This window comes from Bombina bombina, chromosome 6, assembly GCF_027579735.1.
Source record: "Bombina bombina isolate aBomBom1 chromosome 6, aBomBom1.pri, whole genome shotgun sequence".
NCBI lineage: Eukaryota > Metazoa > Chordata > Amphibia > Anura > Bombinatoridae > Bombina > Bombina bombina.
In genome coordinates, this window is record NC_069504.1 from 482571246 (window position 1) to 482593376 (window position 22131).

Below are 22131 nucleotides of genomic sequence, written 5' to 3' on the forward strand. Positions count from 1 at the left end.
AACCCAGATACCCATACATTTAGCTCTTTTGCCCCCTGTTACCTAGGAATAAGTTTCTGCCCTTCTACTGTCCTCCCACCTCACTACCTGTCCCCTCGACCCCATCCCCTCACAGCTACTCCCCTCCCTCTCTTCTACCCTCACCACCATACTCACACACATTTTCAACCTCTCCCTTAGCACTGGAATATTTCCCTCATCTCTAAAACCATGCACTGGTCACAGCTATCCTCAAAAAAACCTTTCCTCGATCCAACCTCCCCATCCAACTACCGTCCAATTTCCCTACTCCCTCTTGCCTCAAAGCTCCTCGAAAAGCTAGTTTATGCATGTCCATACCATTTCCTTACACTAAACTCTCTTCTTGACCCACTGCAATCTGGATTTCTTCCTCTCTGGTCTACCTAGCTGCCGCCTAGCTCCTTTACAATCCATAATGAATGCCTCTGCCAGGCTCATCTTCATTACATGTTGCTCTTCATCTGCTGCACACCTCTGCCAATCCCTTCACTGGCTTCCTCTTGCCTCCAGGTTTAAACACAAAATCCTCACTCTGACATACTAGGCCCTCAACTGACCTTGTCTCCAGATACTCTCCCTCCCGTCCCCTTCACTCTGCTCACGATCTCCTCCTCTCCTCCTCTCTTGTTACTTCCTCACATTCCCGTTTACAGGACTTCCCCAGACTGGCCCCCATCTTGGGGAACTCCCTGCCTTGCTCCACAATACTCTCCCCTAGTTTTAACAGCTTCAAGCGCTCCATAAAGCCTCTACTATTCTGGGATGCATACAACCAACACTAACCTTTCCTAACTCCATTGCTTTCCCCTTGAACCTCTTAGAATGTAATTCTATGAGCCCAGCTGTTTGCAGATCGCCTTCATAAGAACCGGCTACAACAGTGCAACTCTCGGCAGGGCCCTCTACCCATTTGATCCCTATAAATGTTATCCTGTATACCAACTATGTTTATATCACTGCAGAATCTGTTGGCGCTCTACAAATACCTGTTATTATTATTAATAATAATAATAATAATGTTCAAGTGTCATCTTTTTATCTAGCAAGATCTCATACAGAGATGTTGTTGTCTATTCTACTTTCCCACAGGTGGAAAGTGAATCTGGGAAAGAGTTCCCTTGTACCAGATACAAGGGTGTGTTTCTTAGGAACAATAATAGATTCCCTGTCCATGAAGATTTTTCTGACAGACGTAAAAAAATCCAAACTTCCTGCATCGTGCTTTTCTCTCCAGTCTGCTATTCGCCCATCAGTTGCTCAATGCATGGAGGTGATTGGTCTGATGGTTGCCTCCATGGACATGATTTTTTTTGCATGGTTCCATCTGAGACCTCTGCAACTATGCATGCTCAGTCTATGGAACGGGAACCATTCGGATCTCTCGCAGAGGATAACTTTGGGTCCCCTAACAAGAGACTCTCTCTTGTGGTTGATTCCACAGGACCATCTGTCTTGGGGCACATGCTTCCTGAGACCTTCCTGGGTGATTGTGACCACAGATGCTAGTCTGTTAGGCTGGGGAGTGGTTTGGGGCTCCTTAAAAGCAAAGGGTCTGTGGACTCAAGAGGAGTCTTCTCTTTCCATAAACATCTTCGAGTGGAGAGCAATCTTCAATGCCTTGACAACTTGGCCTCAACTAGCCTTGGTCCGGTTTATCAGATTCCAGTCAGACAACATCACTTTGGTGGCTTACATCAACCACCATGGAGGAACTCTGAGTTCCTTAGCAATGAAGGAGGTGACTCGCATTCTCCAGTGGACGGGGTCTCACAATTGTCATATCTCTACCATCCATAACCCAAGGGTAGACAACTGGGAAGCGGATTTTCTGAGCAGGCAGACCTTTCATCTCAGAGAGTGGGCTCTCCACCCAGAGGTTTTCACAATGATAACCCTCAAGTGGGGGGTTCCAGAGTTGGATCTGATGGCGTCTTGTAAAAACGCCAAGCTTCCAAAGTACGGTTCAAGGTCAAGAGATCCTCAAGCTATTCTGATAGATGCTCTGGCGGTTCCTTGGAACTTAAATCTAGCTTACCGTTTTCCTCGGTATGCTCTCCTTCCACGAGTAATTGCTTGTATCAAGCAGGAGAGAGCGTCTGTGATTCTAATACCTCCGGCATGGCCTCGCAGGATCTGGTTCGCGGATCTGGTGAAGATGTCATCTCTTCCGCCTTGGAGGTTACCTCTGAAGAAGGTCCTTCTCTTTCAAGGTCCCTTCCTTCATCCAAATCTAGATTCTCTGAAGCTTACTGTGTAGAGATTGAACGTCTTATTTTGGGTAGACTTGGATTCTCTGCGAAGGTCATTGATACCATGCTTCAGGCTCGTAAACCTGTTGCTCACAGAATTTGCCACAAGGTATGGAATAATACCTTTAGTGGTGTTCCTCGAATTTTGGCTTTTCTTCTGGAGGACCTGGAGAACTGTATGTCAGTCAGTACTCTGAAGGGTCAGATTTCTGCACTGTCTATTCTTTTGCACAAACGTCTGGCAGATTTGCCAGATGTCCAATCATTTGTTCAGGCTCTGGTCAGTATCAGGCCTGTGTTTAAACCTGTTGCTCCTCCATGGAGCCTTTATCTTATTCTTAGGATTTTGCAGCAGGGTCCATTTGAGCCGATGAATTCTGTTGATATTAAATTGTTATCTTGGATGGTTTTGTTTCTTGGTGCTATTTGTTCTGTTCGCAGAGTTTCAGAACTTTCAGAGTTCGCAGAGATTCCCCTTACCTTGTTTTTCATGCTGATAAGGCAGTCCTCCGCACTAAGCTGGGATCTCTTCCTAAGGTTGTGTCGGTTCGCAATATTAATCAGGAAATTGTTCTTCCTTCTTCACAGAAGGAACGTCTTTTGCATAACTTGGATGTTGTGTGTGCTCTAAAATTTTACCTTCAAGCCACTAAGGATTTTTGGCAGACTTCTGTATTGTTTGTTGTTTTCTCTGGTAAACGTAAGGGCAGAAGGCCACTTCTACCTGTCTTTCTCTCTGGTTGAGAAGTGTTATACGTTTGGCTTATGAGACAGCTGGACAACAGCCTCCTGAGAGAATTACAGCTCATTCCACTAGAGCAGTTTCATCTTCGTGGGCTTTCAAAAATGAAGCTTCTGTGGAGCAAATTTGCAAGGCGGTCACATGGTCCTCTATGCATACCCTTCCTAAATTCTACAAATTTGATACTTTTGCCTCGGCTGAGGCTTCTTTTGGGAGAAAGGTTCTTTAAGTGCTGGTGCCTTCGGTTTAGGTCCGTCTGTCTTGTTCTCACTCCCTTTCATTCTGTCTCCTCTAGCTTGGGTATTGGTTCCCACTAGTAATTGGAATGATTTGTGGACTCTCCATGCCATAGGAAAGAAAACAAAATTTATGCTTACCTAATAAATTTCTTTCTTTCCATGCATGGAGAGTCCACGACCCATCTTTATTTTAATTTAAGACAGCAGTTTTTTTTGTACAAACCTCAGGCACCTCTATACCTTTTGTGTTATCTTCTTTTTCCATTTCCCTTCGGCCGAATGACTGGGGGTTATGGGTAAGGGAAGTGACACTTAACAGCTCTGCTGGAGTGCTCTTTGCTTTCTCCTGCTGGCCAGGAGTGAATATCCCACTAGTAATTGGAATGATTTATGGACTCTCCATGCCTGGAAATAAATAAATGTATCAGGTAAGCATACATTTTGTTTTTCAGCTTTATATATGTATATATCTCAAATAACTTTGAATTCAAGACAATCTTACACAATGTAAACTAAATGCTAAGCAATGCAAATATGAAATGTTTGGTCATGTAATTTCTGAGTGGAAAGTGTGTAAAAGAAATGTTATGTTCTTTGCTTTTAAACTATCTGATGGATTTATGATCTTAATTATAGCCCTCTGAATCACTGAGGCATATTTAGACAGAAGTTAAAGCTATATCATAGAAAGTAATACTCCACTTACACTTAGGTTGAGTAGTAAGATTTGTGGTGAGAATTTGTGGAAAAAAATAAATAAGAAAATGAAATTAATTTTATAAATAGGTTTATCCACAAGCCGTTACTCCTGGGATTCAACTCCTGGCCACTAGGAGGAGACAAAGAATTAAAGGGACAGAAAACCCCAAAAATGTCACTCATTTTACGGATAGAACATACATTTTTTAACAACTTTCAAATGTACTTTTATTATCAAATATGCTTAGTTTTCTTGTTATCCTTTGTTGAAGGAAGAGGATTGCACTACTTGCAGCTAGCTGAACAGATCTAGTTAGCCAATCACAAGATACAAATGTATGCAGGCACCGTATGCAGGCACCAATTACCAGCTAGCTCCCACTAGTGTAGGATATGTGTGTATTCATTTTCAACAATGGATACCAATAGAACAAAGCACATTTGAAAATGGAAGTAAATTTAAAAGTTTTTTAAAATTGCATGCTCTATCTGATTCTTGCAAGTTTAATTTGTACTTTCCTATTCCTTTAAGAGCACCATATCCCTCCCACCTCACTGGTATGCTATTCTAATTGTTACCTCCCAGGAGGAATTTATACTTTGGATGACTTATATTGTGGTATACTCTTTTTTGCAATCCTTCAATATATTTTAGACATTGTACTCTTGGTCGTGATAGTTCCAGTACCTAAATTAGGACCAGGGTTCAAACCTTTTTTATTCTTCCCAGGAAAAAAAAAGGAACTTACAGGTCTATTCTAAATTAAATATCTTTAATTAAATTTGGGTTCCTACTTTCAAGATGCAAACAATTCGGACAATTTTCCTATTTGTCCGTGATAGATTTGAAGGCTGCTTACCTTCATATCCCTATCTACGTAGAGCACTACCACTATCTACGTAGACCACTACCAAGGTCCTGGAACTCAAGGTATTTCAGTGGCTCTTGGTTCAGGCTCCATCTTTACCTGTTTATCTGTATCTCATACAAACAAACCTTTGTTTCTTTGTAAGCATGACTGGAGAATTTGTGTTCCAAAAAGTTTTTTTTTTTACTCAGTCCAGACTTTCCTAGGAGTCCTTATCGACTCAATCTTTAGAAGTCTTTTGTATCGGATGAACGGAATTTTAAGCTTCTGATTAGTTTATAAACTCATAATTCTCTTTCCAATCCTACAGTACCTCTGTGCATGTAAGTGTTAGGTCTGATGTTTGCAGCTTCAGATGCTATTCCTTTTGCATATGAGACTTCTTTAGCTCTGCATACAGCTTTAATTATGCAAGTACTATACAGAACTTTCTTTAAGAATCCTCTTGGATTCCAAGGTGAGATAGTCTGTCCTAGGGGATGAATCACCAAATCTTCTCTCTGGGGCTGTCCTTGAGACATCCATCCTAGACTATAGTCAATAGAAGCAAGTATCTTGGGTTGGGGTGCAGTATGGAGGACCAGGAGAGAACAAGGAGTTTGGTTTCCTCAGGAGGTGGGATTACCAATAAATATCCTAGAACTCTATGCAATGCTCAGGACCCTTCAGAACTTTCCTCTCCTGGAAGAAGAGACTTATCTGTGTTTTAAATCACACTAAGCCACAACAGTGACCTATATAAATCATCATGGGGGTACTCATAATTCCTTTGCAATGAAGGAAGTTTTCATTTTTTTCCCTTAGACAGAGAACAATCTCTGTTCATTTTCTGCTATTCATATTGCAGGTGAACAACTGTGGAGCAGGCTATCTCAGTTGCAATTTCCTTTGTCCAGGGGAATGGTTTCTCCATTTGGATGACTTCTACCAGATCGTCGATCTGTGGGGGTCTTCCAAAAGCAGACCTGATGACTTCTCGTTTGTTCGACAAACTTCCCAGATCATTTGCGAGATTCAGGGTTCCTCAGGCGGAGTTGATAGATGCATCTAGCAACTCCCTGGTCTTTTCATCTGGTTTAAATATTTGTAACTACTATTCTTTTACAAAGAAGTATCACTCGGCTCTCAAGAGCTCTTAGTGTTTCTGATTGCTAAGACACAACCTACTGTCCCAAGGTCTCTTCTATCATCAAGATCTTGAGTTTCTCAGTTTGAAGCCCTGCAGGTTAAATGTCTATTGTTATAACAAATGGTTTATGGTGCTGTAGTTGAAACATTAATTCAGGCCAGAAAGCTGTTTACAAGATAAATCTTTCATTCGTGTTGGAAAGTTTTTTCTTTTCTGCTTTGAAAACTAGATTTTGGCAGACATTCTTTAAGATTTCCTAGAATTCTTCATTTTTTTTACAAGAGGGCTTAGGTAAAGGTTTATATGCTAGCTATTTAAAGGGTCATATTTATGTGCTAACATTTACAGCTTTGTTCAAACTTTAGTCTTGATAAGACAAGTGTCTACACCAATTTTTCCCTTGGAACCTCAATTTGCTTTAAGAGTTATTTTTTTGTAGGTCCTCTCCTTTTGAGCCTATGCTTAGTTTAGACAATAATTGTATGTCCTGGAAGGTACTGCTTCTTTTAGCAATATCTTCTGCCAAAAATAGTTTCTGAATTGTCTGCTCTCTCTTGCATGTTTTCTTATCTACTTTGTCTCCAGGATAAGGTGGTCTTAAGGACTAAATTAGATTATTATTTTTTTAATCTAAGGCAGTTTCTTCTGATATTAGCTTCTAGTTCCTTCTCTGTGTCTTAATCCACAAAATTCAAAAGATTGGTTGCTTCATAATTTTGATGTATTAAGAGCTTTGAAATTCTATTTTCATGCTACATGGATTTTAGACAACCCTTAAATTGCTTATTCATTTCTCTGGGTCACGTAGAACCCAGTAGGCCACAGCTATTTCTTTAGCTTCTTGACTTAAACTTTTGATTCAAGGCTTACTTTGAGGTGGAGAGTCTTCTCCATAACACATTTAGCCTATTTAAATGGCCATTGTACACTAGATTTTTCTTTGCCTAAATGTTTTGTAGATGATCCATTTATATAGTCCATCTTGGAGTCTTTTTGTAACAATGTATAGTTTCACTTATTTTTTTTTATTAAATTGTGCTGATTTGCAGACTCCTAACCATGCCCCAAAGTGTTAGATGTACACTCCTGTTTACAGTCCTACTGCTGGCTTCTGTTTGTCTAATCTGTCTTTGCATATGCAGGGAAGGGAGGAGGGCGAGAGTATCTGCTCCCAGCCCCTTTCTCTGGGTGTCCCAGCTTAACCTCATCAACAGTGCTAAACTTGGAGCTTCTAATAAGTTTTTAAAAGGTTTTATACAGGATTTGTAGATCAATATCTGTGCATATTCTTCTTTATAGTAGTGTCTATTACATGCAGTTATATTAAAATTGATGTATATTATCCATTTAACTAGATCAGTTCTACTCCCTGGGCTTTCTAAAATGAGACTTCATTTTCCATTTTGATGTTTGTGCTTCTTCGGAAGTAGCTTTTGGTATGAATGTCCTCCAGGCAGCAGTGTCTGGAAATTTAGGTGCTTTTCAAGATTTTTTTTTGTCCCGTCCAATATTATTTGTGGACTCCACAGCTTGGGTATTAGTTACCAGGAGAAATGGCTTGTGGACTCCCACCACCTTTATGAAAGAAAACTAAATTTATGCTTACCTAATAAATTTATGTATTTCATGGTGACGAGAGTCCACGAGACTTGCCCAGTCTATTTTATTTTGGCATCAGTTCTAGTTTCCTCTGCTTTGTCGTTTCCTACCCTTTTCTACTTCCCCTTGCTTAGTTATACATCAGACTAGCAAACCATAGAGGTGGGAGGGATTAAGTGCACTTAGAGTTTTGAGATTATTTGCCTCCTCACACTAGCCAGAAGTTGAATCCCAGAAGGTAATGACTTGTGGATTCTTACCACCATAAAATAAATAAATGAATTTATAAGGTAAGCATAGATGTAGTTATTTCACATTTATCGTCTTTTATTACCTTAATCATTGTTTTATTTGGATTTATTGTTAAATGTCTTTATGTCAATTAAAGGGACATGAAACCTAATAGTTTTATTTCATGATGCAGATAGAATACACATTTCTTCTGTTAAGTGTGATCAGTCCACGGGTCATCATTACTTGTGGGATATTAACTGCTCCCCTACAGGAAGTGCAAGAGGATTCACCCAGCAGAGTTGCTATATAGCTCCTCCCCTCTACGTCACCCCCAGTCATTCTCTTGCACCCAACGACTAGATAGGATGTGTGAGAGGACTATGGTGATATATTTAGTTTTTATATCTTCAATCAAAAGTTTGTTATTTTATAATAGCACCGGAGTGTGTTATTCCTTCTCTGGTAGAATTTGAAGAAGAATCTACCTGAGTTTTTCTATGATTTTAGCCGGAGTAGTTAAGATCATATTGCTGTTTCTCGGCCATCTGAGGAGAGGTAAACTTCAGATCAGGGGACAGCGGGCAGATTAATCTGCAAAGAGGTATGTAGCAGCTTATTATTTTCTGACAATGGAATTGATGAGAAAATCCTGCCATACCGTTATAATGTAAACTCAGCCTTGAATGCAGTAGATGTAGCTGATATCAGGCTGTCATGTATGTATATTTTACACTTCAGTTTTCTGGGAAATGGTACTTCTCTGGCTTTTAAACTGTATACATAGACTTAACCTATTTTGCAGGGACTTGCAATAGGTTTTAAATGACAATTAATTATTGAGGTAAAACGTTTTTTTGCTGGCATGTAAAAACGTTTTTTTTTTTCTCTGAGGTACTGGGTGAAAAAATGTTTTGGGCACTATTTTTCCACTTGGCAATAGTTTTGATTTAAATTAGAGCAGTTCACTGATCCCTCTCACTGTTATGTGTGTGGGGGAGGGGCCATTTTGGTGCTTTCACTATGCATCAGAAAAACTCAGTCAGAGGTTCATTTTCTTCCTGCATGATCCGGTTCATCTCTACAGAGTTCAGGGATCTCAAGAGTCTTTTTTGAGGGAAGTAATCATACAGCAGAGCTGTGCTGATTGTATTGACTGTGATATAAAAAACGTTTATTTGTGTATTTTTTTCTGCTGCCTGGGTTAGTTATCATTTGCTGAGGGGAACAATCCTTTGCTAAAACTGTATATTCTGACAAAGATTGATGCTATAACTTAATTATTTTATCTGTTATAATATTTTCTGTGCTTCTTAAAGGCACAGTTCGTTTTCATATTATTTGTAAATTACTTTGAAAAGTATTTCCAAGTTGCTGTTTATTTGCTAGTGTGTTAAACATGTCTGATTCAGAGGAATATCTCTGTGCTATATGTGTTAATGCCAAAGTGGAGCCCAATAGAAATTTATGTACTAAATGTATTGATGCTACTTTAAAAAACAGTCAATCTGTACAAATTGAACATATTTCACCAAACAACGAGGGGAGAGTTATGCCGACTAACTCGCCTCACGTGTCAGTACCTGCATCTCCCGCTCAGGAGGTGCGTGATATTGTAGCGCCGAGTGCATCTGGGCGGCCATTACAAATCACATTACAAGATATGGCTACTGTTATGACTGAAGTTTTGGCTAAACTACCAGAACTAAGAGGTAAACGTGATCACTCTGGGATGAGAACAGAGTGCGCTGATAATGCAAGGGCCATGTCTGATACTGCGTCACAGTTTGCAGAACGGGAAGACGGAGAGCTTCATTCTGTGGGTGACGGTTCTGATCCAAATAAACTGGACTCAGACATTTAAAATTTTAAATTTAAGCTTGAGAACCTCCGTGTGTTACTAGGGGAGGTATTAGCGGCTCTGAATGATTGTAACACAGTTGCAATCCCAGAAAAAATGTGTAGGTTGGATAAATATTTTGCGGTACCGACGAGTACTGACGTTTTTCCTATACCTAAGAGACTTACTGACATTGTTACTAAGGAGTGGGATAGACCCGGTGTGCCTTTCTCACCCCCTCCTATATTCAGAAAAATGTTTCCAATAGACGCCGCCACACGGAACTTATGGCAAATGGTCCCTAAGGTGGAGGGAGCAGTTTCTACTTTAGCTAAGCGTACCACTATCCCAGTGGAGGATAGCTGTGCTTTTTCAGATCCAATGGATAAAAAATTAGAGGGTTACCTTAAGAAAATGTTTGTTCAACAAGGGTTTATATTGCAACCTCTTGCATGTATTGCGCCTGTCACGGCTGCAGCAGCATTTTGGTTTGAGTCTCTGGAAGAGACACTTCAATCATCCACACTAGATGACATCACACACAAACTTAAATTCCTTAAGTTAGCTAATTCATTTATTTCAGATGCCGTAGTACATTTAACTAAACTTGCGGCTAAAAATTCAGGATTCGCCATTCAGGCACGCAGAGCTCTGTGGCTAAAATCCTGGTCAGCTGATGTTACGTCTAAATCTAAATTGCTTAATATTCCTTTCAAAGGGCAGACCTTATTCGGGCCCGGCTTGAAAGAGATTATTGATGACATTACAGGAGGTAAAGGTCATGCCCTGCCTCAGGACAAGGCCAAAGCCAAGGCTAGACAGTCCAATTTTCGTTCCTTTCGTAATTTCAAAGCAGGAGCAGCATCAACTTCCTCTGCACCAAAACAGGAAGGAGCTGTTGCTCGCTACAGACAAGGCTGGAAACCTAACCAGTCCTGGAACAGGGGCAAACAGGCCAGAAAACCTGCTGCTGCCCCTAAGACAGCATGAATTGAGGGCCCCCGATCCGGGACCGGATCTAGTGGGGGGCAGACTTTCCCTCTTCGCCCAGGCTTGGGCAAGAGATGTTCAGGATCCCTGGGCGTTAGAGATCATATCTCAGGGATACCTTCTGGACTTCAAATCCTCTCCCCCAAGAGGGAGATTTCATCTGTCAAGGTTGTCAACAAACCTAACAAAGAAGGAATCGTTTCTACGCTGCGTACAAGATCTTTTATTAATGGGAGTGATCCATCCAGTTCCGCGGTTGGAACAAGGACAAGGGTTTTACTCAAATCTGTTTGTAGTTCCCAAAAAGAGGGAACCTTCAGGCCAATCTTGGATTTAAAGATCCTAAACAAATTCCTAAGAGTTCCATCGTTCAAGATGGAAACTATTCGAACAATTTTGCCCATGATCCAAGAGGGTCAGTACTTGACCACAGTGGATTTAAAGGATGCTTACCTTCACATACCGATTCACAGAAGTCATTACCGGTATCTAAGGTTTGCCTTTTTAGACAGGCATTACCAGTTTGTAGCTCTTCCATTCGGACTGGCTACGGCTCCAAGAATCTTCACAAAGGTTCTGGGCACTCTTCTGGCGGTACTAAGACCGCAAGGAATTTCAGTAGCTCCGTACTTAGACGACATACTGATACAAGCTTCAAGCTTTCAAACTGCCAAATCTCATACAGAGATAGTACTGGCATTTCTAAGGTCGCATGGATGGAAAGTGAACGAAGAGAAAAGTTCTCTCTTTCCACTCACAAGAGTTCCCTTCCTGGGGACTCTGATAGATTCTGTAGAAATGAAGATTTACCTGACAGAGGACAGGTTAACAAAACTTCAAAATGCATGCCGTGTCCTTCATTCCATTCAAGAGACCAGAAATTCTCTTCTATGGTGGCTTTATCGGCCACATCTGTCCAGGGGAATGCCATTCAGCAGGCCAGACTGGTCAATTGTAACAACAGACGCCAGCCTACTAGGTTGGGGCGCTGTCTGGAATTCTCTGAAGGCTCAGGGACTATGGAATCAGGAGGAGAGTCTTCTTCCAATAAACATTCTGGAATTGAGAGCAGTCCTCAATGCTCTTCTGGCTTGGCCCCAGTTAGCAACTCGGGGGTTCATCAGGTTCCAGTCGAACAACATCACGACTGTAGCTTATATCAACCATCAATGAGGGACAAGAAGCTCCCTAGCAATGATGGAAGTATCGAAGATAATTCGCTGGGCAGAGTCTCACTCTTGCCACCTGTCTGCAATCCACATCCCGGGAGTGGAGAACTGGGAGGCGGATTTCTTAAGTCGTCAGACTTTTCATCCGGGGGAGTGGGAACTTCATCCAGAGGTCTTTGCCCAAATACTTCCACGTTGGGGCAAACCAGAGATAGATCTCATGGCGTCTCGACAGAACGCCAAGCTTCCGCGCTACGGGTCCAGATCCAGGGATCCGGGAGCGGTCCTGATAGATGCCTTGACAGCACCATGGACCTTCAGGATGGCTTATGTGTTTCCACCTTTCCCGATGCTTCCTCGATTGATTGCCAGAATCAAACAGGAGAAAGCATCAGTGATTCTAATAGCGCCTGCATGGCCACGCAGGACTTGGTATACAGATCTGGTGGACATGTCATTCTGTCCACCTTGGTCGTTACCTCTGAAACAGGACCTTCTGATTCAGGGTCCTTTCAAACATCAAAATCTAACTTCTCTGAAGCTGACTGCTTGGAAATTGAACGCTTGATCTTATCAAAGCGTGGTTTTTCTGAGTCAGTTATTGATACCTTAATACAGGCTAGGAAGCCTGTCACCAGAAAGATTTACCATAAAATATGGCGTAAATACCTATATTGGTGCGAATCCAAAGGTTACTCTTGGAGTAAGGTTAGGATTCCTAGGATATTGTCTTTTCTACAAGAAGGTTTAGAAAAGGGGTTATCCGCTAGTTCCTTAAAGGGACAGATCTCAGCTCTGTCCATTCTGTTACACAAGCGTCTGTCAGAAGTTCCAGACGTTCAGGCTTTTTGTCAGGCTTTGGCCAGGATTAAACCTGTGTTTAAAGCTGTGGCTCCACCATGGAGTTTAAACCTTGTTCTTAACGTTTTACAGGGTGTTCCGTTTGAACCCCTTAATTCCATTGATATAAAGTTGTTATCTTGGAAAGTTCTATTTTTAATGGCTATTTCCTCGGCTCGAAGAGTCTCTGAGTTATCAGCCTTACATTGTGATTCTCCTTATTTGATTTTTCACTCGGATAAGGTAGTTCTGCGTACTAAGCCTGGGTTCTTACCTAAGGTAGTCACTAACAGGAATATCAATCAGGAGATTGTTGTTCCATCCTTGTGCCCAAATCCTTCTTCGAGGAAGGAACGTCTTTTGCACAATCTGGATGTAGTTCGTGCCCTTAAATTTTATTTACAGGCAACTAAAGATTTTCGACAAACGTCTTCCCTGTTTGTCGTTTACTCTGGTCAGAGGAGAGGTCAAAAAGCTTCTGCTACCTCTCTCTCTTTTTGGCTTCGTAGCATAATTCGTTTAGCTTATGAGACTGCTGGACAGCAGCCTCCTGAAAGAATTACAGCTCATTCCACTAGAGCTGTGGCTTCCACTTGGGCCTTTAAGAATGAGGCCTCTGTTGAACAGATTTGCAAGGCTGCAACTTGGTCTTCGCTTCATACTTTTTCCAAATTTTACAAATTTGACACTTTTGCTTCCTCGGAGGCTATTTTTGGGAGAAAGGTTCTTCAGGCAGTGGTTCCTTCTGTATAAAGAGCCTGCCTATCCCTCCCGTCATCCGTGTACTTTTGCTTTGGTATTGGTATCCCACAAGTAATGATGACCCGTGGACTGATCACACTTAACAGAAGAAAACATAATTTATGCTTACCTGATAAATTCCTTTCTTCTGTAGTGTGATCAGTCCACGGCCCGCCCTGTTTTTTAAGGCAGGTAAATATTTTTTAAATTATACTCCAGTCACCACTACACCCTTGGCTTCTCCTTTCTCGTTGGTCCTTGGTCGAATGACTGGAGGTGACGTAGAGGGGAGGAGCTATATAGCAACTCTGCTGGGTGAATCCTCTTGCACTTCCTGTAGGGGAGCAGTTAATATCCCACAAGTAATGATGACCCGTGGACTGATCACACTACAGAAGAAAGGAATTTATCAGGTAAGCATAAATTATGTTTTTTAAACAACTTTTCAATTTACTTCTATTATCAATTTTGCTTCATTCTCTTGGTATCCTTTATTGAAGGAGCAGCAATGCACTTCTTGGAACTAGCTAAACACATCGGTAAGCCAGTGACAACAGACATACATGTGCAGCCACCAATCAGCAACTAGCTTCCAGCTCCTCAGCCTAGCTAGATACCAAGAAAACTAGCAAATTAGATAATAGAAGTAAATTAGAAAGGTGTTTACAATTGTATGCTCTATCTGAATAACAAAAAAAAAAGTTGGGGTTTCTCTTCCCTTTAAGTATTAAGTAGTGTGCTAGAAAGTCTGTCATTTTACTTTTTCTCTATTCCAGCTGTGCACAAACTTGTACTGTTAGTTTTAATATCAGATTATTCAATTAACTTTTTTCATGCTTTATTGCTTACCTTAATCCTAACTTTAGCCTAGCAGACTTTGTATAATTATAAAGTATCGGCTAGATTTAGAGTTGGGCGGTAGCCGTGAAAACCAGCGTTAGAGGCTCCTAACGCTGGTTTTTACCACCCTCTGGTATTTGGAGTCAGTCAGGAAAGGGTCTAACGCTCACTTTGCAGCCGCGATTTTTCCATACCGCAGATCCCCTTACGTCAATTGCGTATCCTATCTTTTCAATGGGATCTTTCTAACGCCGGTATTTAGAGTCGTGGTTGAAGTGAGCGTTAGAAATCTAACAACAAAACTCCAGCCGCAGAAAAAACCCAGGAGTTAAGAGCTTTCTGGGCTAACGCCGGTTTATAAAGCTCTTAACTACTGTGCTCTTAAGTACACTAACACCCATAAACTACCTATGTACCCCTAAACCGAGGTCCCCCCACATCGCCGCCACTCTATTAAATTTTTTAACCCCTAATCTGCCGCTCCGTACACCGCCGCCAGCTAAGTTATCCCTATGTACCCCTAATCTGCTGCCCCTAATACCGCCGACACCTATATTATATTTATTAACCCCTAATCTTCCCCCCCAACGTCGCCGCCACCTACCTACACTTATTAACCCCTAATCTGCCGAGCGGACCTCACCGCTACTATAATAAAGTTATTAACCCCTAATCCACCTCACTCCCGCCTCAATAACCCTATAATAAATAGTATTAACCCCTAATCTGCCCTCCCTAACATCGCCGACACCTAACTTCAAGCATTAACCCCTAATCTGCCGACCGGAGCTCACCGATATTCTAATAAATTTTTTAACCCCTAAAACTAATTCTAACCCTAACACCCCCCTAACTTAAATATAATTTAAATCTAATGAAATAAATTAACTATTATTAAATAAATTAATCCTATTTAAAGCTAAATACTTACCTGTAAAATAAACCCTAATATAGCTACAATATAAATTATAATTATATTGCTGCTATTTTAGGATTAATATTTATTTTACAGGCAAATTTGTAATTATTTTAACCAGGTACAATAGCTATTAAATAGTAAGTAACTATTTAATAGCTACCTAGTTAAAATAATTACACAATTACCTGTAAAATAAATCCTAACCTAAGTTACAATTAAACCTAACACTACACTATCAATAAATAAATTAAATAAAATACCTACAATTACCTACAATTAAACCTAACACTACACTATCAATAAATTAATTAAATACAATACCTACAAATAAATACATTTAAATAAACTAACTAAAGTACAAAAAATAAAAAAATATTTACAAACATTAGAAAAATATTACAACAATTTTAAACTAATTACACCTACTCTAAGCCCCCTAATAAAATAACAAAGCCCCCCAAAATAAAAAAAATGCCCTACCCTATTCTAAATTAAAAAAGTTCAAAGCTCTTTTACCTTACCAGCCCTTAAAAGGGCCCTTTGTGGGGCATGCCCCAAAGAATTCAGCTCTTTTGCCTGTAAAAGAAAAATACAACCCCCCCCCCAACATTAAAACCCACCACCCACATACCCCTAATCTAACCCAAACCCCCCTTAAATAAACCTAACACTACCCCCCTGAAGATCATCCTACCTTGTCTTCACCACACCGGGTATCACACCGATCCGTCCTGGCTCCGAAGTCTTCATCCAAGCCCAAGCAGCTATAATAGCTATTGTACCTGGTTAAAATAATTACAAAGTTACCTGTAAAATAAATATAAATCCTAAAATAGCTACAATATAATTATAATTTATATTGTAGCTATATTAGGGTTTATTTTACAGGTAAGTATTTAGCTTTAAATAGGAATAATTTATTTAATAAGAGTTAATTTATTTTGTTAGATTTTAATTATATTTAACTTAGAGGGGTGTTAGTGTTAGGGTTAGAATTAGCTTTAGGGGTTAATACATTTATTATAGTTCCGATCAGCCAATAGAATGCGAGCTCAATCTGATTGGCTGATTCCATCAGCCAATCAGAATTTTCCTACCTTAATTCCGATTGGCTGATAGAATCCTATCAGCCAATCGGAATTTGAGGGACGCCATCTTGGATGACGTCCCTTAAAGGAACCTTCATTCTTCAGTTGGACGTCGGAAGAAGAGGATAGATCCGCGCTGGAGGTCTTTAGGATGGAGCCGTTAGTCCTCGGATGAAGATAGAAGATGCCGCTTGGATCAAGATGGTTGCCGGTCCGGATCGCCTCTTCTTCCCGGATAGGATGAAGACTTTCGAGCCTCTTCTGGACCTCTTCAGCCGACGCTTGATAGAAGACTTCGCCGGGTTATGGATCGCTAGCCCCTGCTTGGGCTTGGATGAAGACTTCGGAGCCAGGACGGATCGGTGTGATACCCAGTGTGGTGAAGACAAGGTAGGATGATCTTCATTGGGGTAGTGTTAGGTTTATTTAAGGGGGTTTGGGTTAGATTAGGGGTATGTGGGTGGTGGGTTTTAATGTTGGGGGGGTTGTATTTTTCTTTTACAGGCAGAAGAGCTGAATTCTTTGGGGCATGCCCCACAAAGGGCCCTTTTAAGGGCTGGTAAGGTAAAAGAGTTTTGAACTGTTTTAATTTAGAATAGGGTAGGGCATTTTTTTTATTTTGGGGGGCTTTGTTATTTTATTAGGGGGCTTAGAGTAGGTGTAATTAGTTTAAAATTGTTGTAATATTTTTCTAATGTTTGTAAATATTTTTTTATTTTTTGTAACTTAGTTCTTTTTTATTTTTTGTACTTTAGTTAGTTTATTTAAATGTATTTATTTGTAGGTATTGTATTTAATTAATTTATTGATAGTGTAGTGTTAGGTTTAATTGTAGGTAATTGTAGGTATTTTATTTAATTTATTTATTGATAGTGTAGTGTTAGGTTTAATTGTAACTTAGGTTAGGATTTATTTTACAGGTAATTTTGTAATTATTTTAACTAGGTAGCTATTAAATAGTTATTAACTATTTAATAGCTATTGTACCTGGTTAAAATAATTACAAAGTTACCTGTAAAATAAATATAAATCCTAAAATAGCTACAATATAATTATAATTTATATTGTAGCTATATTAGGGTTTATTTTACAGGTAAGTATTTAGCTTTAAATAGGAATAATTTATTTAATAAGAGTTAATTTATTTAGTTAGATTTTAATTATATTTAACTTAGGGGGGTGTTAGTGTTAGGGTTAGAATTAGCTTTAGGGGTTAATACATTTATTATAGTAGCGGTGCGATCCGGTCGGCAGATTAGAGGTTAATGTTTGAAGTTAGGTGTCGGCGATGTTAGGGAGGGCAGATTAGGGGTTAATACTATTTATTATAGGGTTATTGAGGCGGGAGTGAGGTGGATTAGGGGTTAATACATTTATTATAGTAGCGGTGCGGTTCGGTCGGCAGATTAGGGGTTAATTATTGTAGGTAGATGGAGGCGACGTTGTGGGGGGCAGATTAGGGGTTAATAAATATAATATAGGGGTCGGCGGTGTTAGGGGCAGCAGATTAGGGGTACATAGGTATAATGTAGGTAGCGTCGGTATACGGAGCGGCAGATTAGGGGTTAATAATAATATGCAGGTGTCAGCGATAGCAGGGTCGGCAGATTAGGGGTTAATAAGTGTAAGGTTAGGGGTGTTTAGACTCGGGGTACATGTTAGTGTGTTAGGTGCAGACTTAGGAAGTGCTTCTCCATAGAAAACAATGTAGCTGCATTAGGAGCTGAACGCTGCTTTTTTGCAGGTGTTAGTTTTTTTTCAGCTCAAACAGCCCCATTTTTTTCTATGGGGGAATCGTGCGCGAGCACGTTTTTGAAGCTAGCCGCGTCCGTAAGCACCGCTGGTATCGAGAGTTGCAGTGGCGTTAATTATGCTCTACGCTCCCTTTTTTGGAGCCTAACGCAGCCATTCTGTGAACTCTAAATACCAGCGGTATTTAAAAGGTGCGGGGGGAAAAAAGCACGCGTAGCTAACGCACCCCTTTGGCCGCAGAACTCTAAATCTAGCCGTAAGTTTCTTTTTGTTTTTGAACTAAAGTCATGTTTCATTCACAATGCTGAACACACTGAAAGTGTAAATCAGATTAAGTACTCCAATGATCATCTAATTTGTTTAAACAAGTATCCTGTAATTATATTTCGTTAGCACAATTTAAATGTGCTGTGTTTGTACTTCATTTTTCTGTATGTTATTTTAGAGTATTTTAAATTGTGAAATGATATAATTTTAGGAGTTTTTGTTCAACTTATGAAAAGAAATATGATTTTTTTTTTCTTTTGCCAGGAAAATGAGAAAGTGATCTATAGCAATATCGGAAGATAGAGTTTAGCAAAACTGCTGTTTGATTTTCATTTGCAATAATTATGACCAAGCTCTAATTTAACCCTTTAAGGACACAGCTTTCAGTTTGCTCAATTGTTTTATGACGGAAAAATTCTGTCATATGTCCTTAAGAGGTTAAACTACACTTTTCCACAAAATAATAATAACTCTCAATATTATTTAGAATCTGTAGATTGGTTTTGTGACACTGACTTTTTGTTTTTGTTCAGGGTACTGCAGATGCCCATGAATTGGCAGAGGGAAGCACTGCTGACGTTCTGCACTCACGTATAGCTGGAGAAATTATGGAGCTTGTCTTAATTAAGTACCAAGGCAAGAACTGGAATGGGCATTTCCGTGTCCGTCAAGAGCTTCCTGAGTTCTTTCCTGTGTGCTTCACTGCAGACACCTCTGAAGTGATGACGGTGGACCTCACTATGCATGTGAAACGCGTTGCCAACCGTGTGATTCTTTCTGTCTTCAGCCCCTATTGGATTATCAACAAGACATCTCGTGTCCTGCAGTATCGAGCTGAGGAAATTCATGTGAAGCATCCAGCTGATTTCAGAGATGTTATACTATTTTCATTCAAAAAGAAAAACATTTTTACCAAGAACAAGGTACCTATGGTTTCATATCAATGAAAATCGCACATATGTGCATGATAACATATTTTACCTTTTAAAGGGATATGAAACCCAATTTTTTCTTTCATGATTCAGATAGAGAATACAATTTACTTCTTTTATCAAATTTGCATCGTTTTCGTGTTATTCTAGATAGGTAGCGTGCACATGTTTTCATCACTGCCATCTAGTGCTCTTGCTAATTTATAAAATTGATAACATTGATGCAAAAGTGCTGTCAAATAGTGCTGCAGACATGTGCAACCTCCTGAACCTTCCTGCTTTTCAACAAAGGATAAAAAGAAAACCAAGAAAATGCTTTAAAATTGAATGTTCTATCTGAATTTGGGCTTTTATGTTATAGTAATTCTCAAATCCAAAGTAAGGTTTATTTCACTTGCTTCTCTTCTGATCTAACTATCTCTAAACTATATAATCCATTCCACAACACCTAAAAATCAAACTGCAATCTTTAGTTTTCAACTTAGTTATCTAAAAATAGGAGTGACATTCAAAATAGCTAGGTCCTACTAATACATAGTAATCAAAACTATGGCTCCTGCTGTAACTTCATTATGCAGCCCATTTTTTATATAATTGTGTGACAGAAGGGCACTCTTTATTTTCTGTTTTTTTTTATTTTTATCTTCTTAACCCCTGCCTACCGTTTTATGCTGCCCTAACTGCACTGGGCTTAAGCACTGTTAGGACGGCATGGAACATGGAATTCCCAGCTGTTTGGCTTTACTGAAGCCATAGGCATTTCCTGAATGGGATCGCGGGCAGGAAGGGTTGCTTAGCATCATAGGCACTCCTTCCCCCCCGACACAATCCCGTCATTGAAATCATGCGGTCATATGAATGATCGGGTGATATCAATTTTGACTTATTTGTTTACATTGGAACTTTGTTCATATACTTCCATTAGCAAAATGGTTCCAGTAAAAGTTATTACTGTTTTTTTCTGCTGCATACACACATATCCTTTGAGGACCTGTGTACCATTATTTAAGTTCAGACAGCTGGCGGTGGTGTGTATTGCTTCTGTAAAGACATAATTTGTGTCACAAAAGCCACTACTAACTCTCTATGTGTGTGTATGCTGCAGAAAAACAGTAATACATTTTAATAGAAACATTTTTGCTAATGTAAGTATATTGCAAAAATGTATCTATTTCACTTGAAATGCATCCATGCACATTTTAATTTTGACATTTCTATCCCTTTATACTCAGCAACTAGCTTGGTTTTTTAAAAATAAAAAATATTGATTATTTCACAGCTCTCATTGAATCTGTAAATGTAATGCACTACTATAGACTATGACTTAAGTGTATCCAACTTAACTGCCACTCTGCCTGCTTGGTGTATTCTGACTGTCACAGAAGCCCTAGGCAGAAGTGAATGAGCCACGACTATGTAGCTTGTAGTAGATCTTAGTCCAAACTCTTATATTTACTCCTCCTCAACAACCTTAATAAATCTTAGTCTATTTTGCCACCTACCTACACCCTCCTGTCATCCATGTGTATTGCCTTACCTAGGATATCTATACTATCAGTTCTCTTTCCTATGATATGGAGAGTCCACAACGTCATCAGTTACTAGTGGGAATATCACTCCTGGCCAGCAGGAGGAGGCAAAGAGCACCACAGCAAAGCTGTGTCACTCCCCTACCCATAATCCCCAGTCATTCTCTTTGCCTCTGTCAATGGAGGAGGTGAAGTTTTGGTGTCTGAAGAAAATTGGATTTCTTTTCACTACCCAAGTTTTTTGGGTATAGCTGTTGTCCACGTCAATCTCAGCAGTAGAGTAGTGGTGGCTTTAAAGCAGTTAGGAACTTGTGAGGTGGGCCTTGCTCTGTTTTCATAACATATTTGCTGCCCATGGTATAGAAAGCCAGAGTAGGTTTACTCTGTTCTTTGTTTATCCCTACAGGTCTCTGTAAGGAGTATGGGGCCTATCTATCAAGCTCCGAATGGAGCTTGACGCCCTGTGTTTCTCGCCAGAAACAGCAGTTATGAAGCAGCGGTCTAAAGACCACTGCTCCATAACCCTGTTCACCTGCTCTGAGCAGGCGGACAGACATCGACGGAATTTAACCCGATCCAGTACGATCAGGTTGATTGACACCCCCCTGCTGGCGGCCGATTGGCCGCGAGTCTGCAGGGGGCGCCATTGCACAAGCAGCTCTTGTGAGCTGCTGGTGCAATGCTGAATACGGAGAGCGTATTGCTCTCCGCATTCAGCGATGTCTGTCGGACCTGATCCACACTGTTGGATCAGGTCCGACAGACATTTGATAATTCGGCCTCTATGTGTCCTTTCACGCCTTGTATGCTGTCCTCCTGCCAGACGGCTAGATTGCAGGTAAGTGCTTTTGTCTTCTAGGTTAGGAGACTTGCACTAGGAAGGGTTTTCCTGCAGCTTTTCTTGGGACTTATTTAAATCCTTGGGAAGGATTTTAATTAGTAGTGGCAGGCACTTAATTATGTGTGAGACTTATGGGGTTAATTTCATTATATGTGGGAATCATCCCCAGAGGCTGTTGTTTAGTTTATTTTTAGCACTTTCAGTTCCTCCGTAATTTTTATTCCCGGAAGTTATGCTAGATTCCACTGTAGTACAGTGGTATGTAACCAGTTTGGGGATTGGGAGAGCTCTCAGAGAACTTTGTTGCTTAGATGTTTTTTTCATGTAGGTGTAAACGTGTTTTTTTTTTGTTTTTTTTACAAGAGACAGAAGACTTTGCTTAATATGTTATTTAGCAGTGAATGGGCTCACTGTCTTTTTGGCTATGAGGTACTTGACTGTGAGAATGAAGTGCACGTTTAGTTTTCTGCGCACTTCATTCTTTGCCGATCTGTATCCCCACCTCCTTCGGCTGAGAGCGGAGTGGTACCATTTTCAGGTGCCTCTGGGTCCGACCATGTGACACAGCCTCCTCCTCTGGTTCAGAATGAAACAGTGCCATTTTC

The 22131-nt window shown here is 40.2% G+C and overlaps 1 protein-coding gene across 1 annotated transcript in view; it reads left to right on the plus strand.

The window, feature by feature from the left end:
• Positions 1 to 22131, plus strand: part of VPS13C (vacuolar protein sorting 13 homolog C) — a 1402311-nt gene that overhangs the window by 1122856 nt on the left and 257324 nt on the right. Inside the window, 1 exon segment of the mRNA XM_053719302.1 lies at positions 18758 to 19147. Coding sequence (XP_053575277.1) covers positions 18758 to 19147 — 390 coding nt within the window.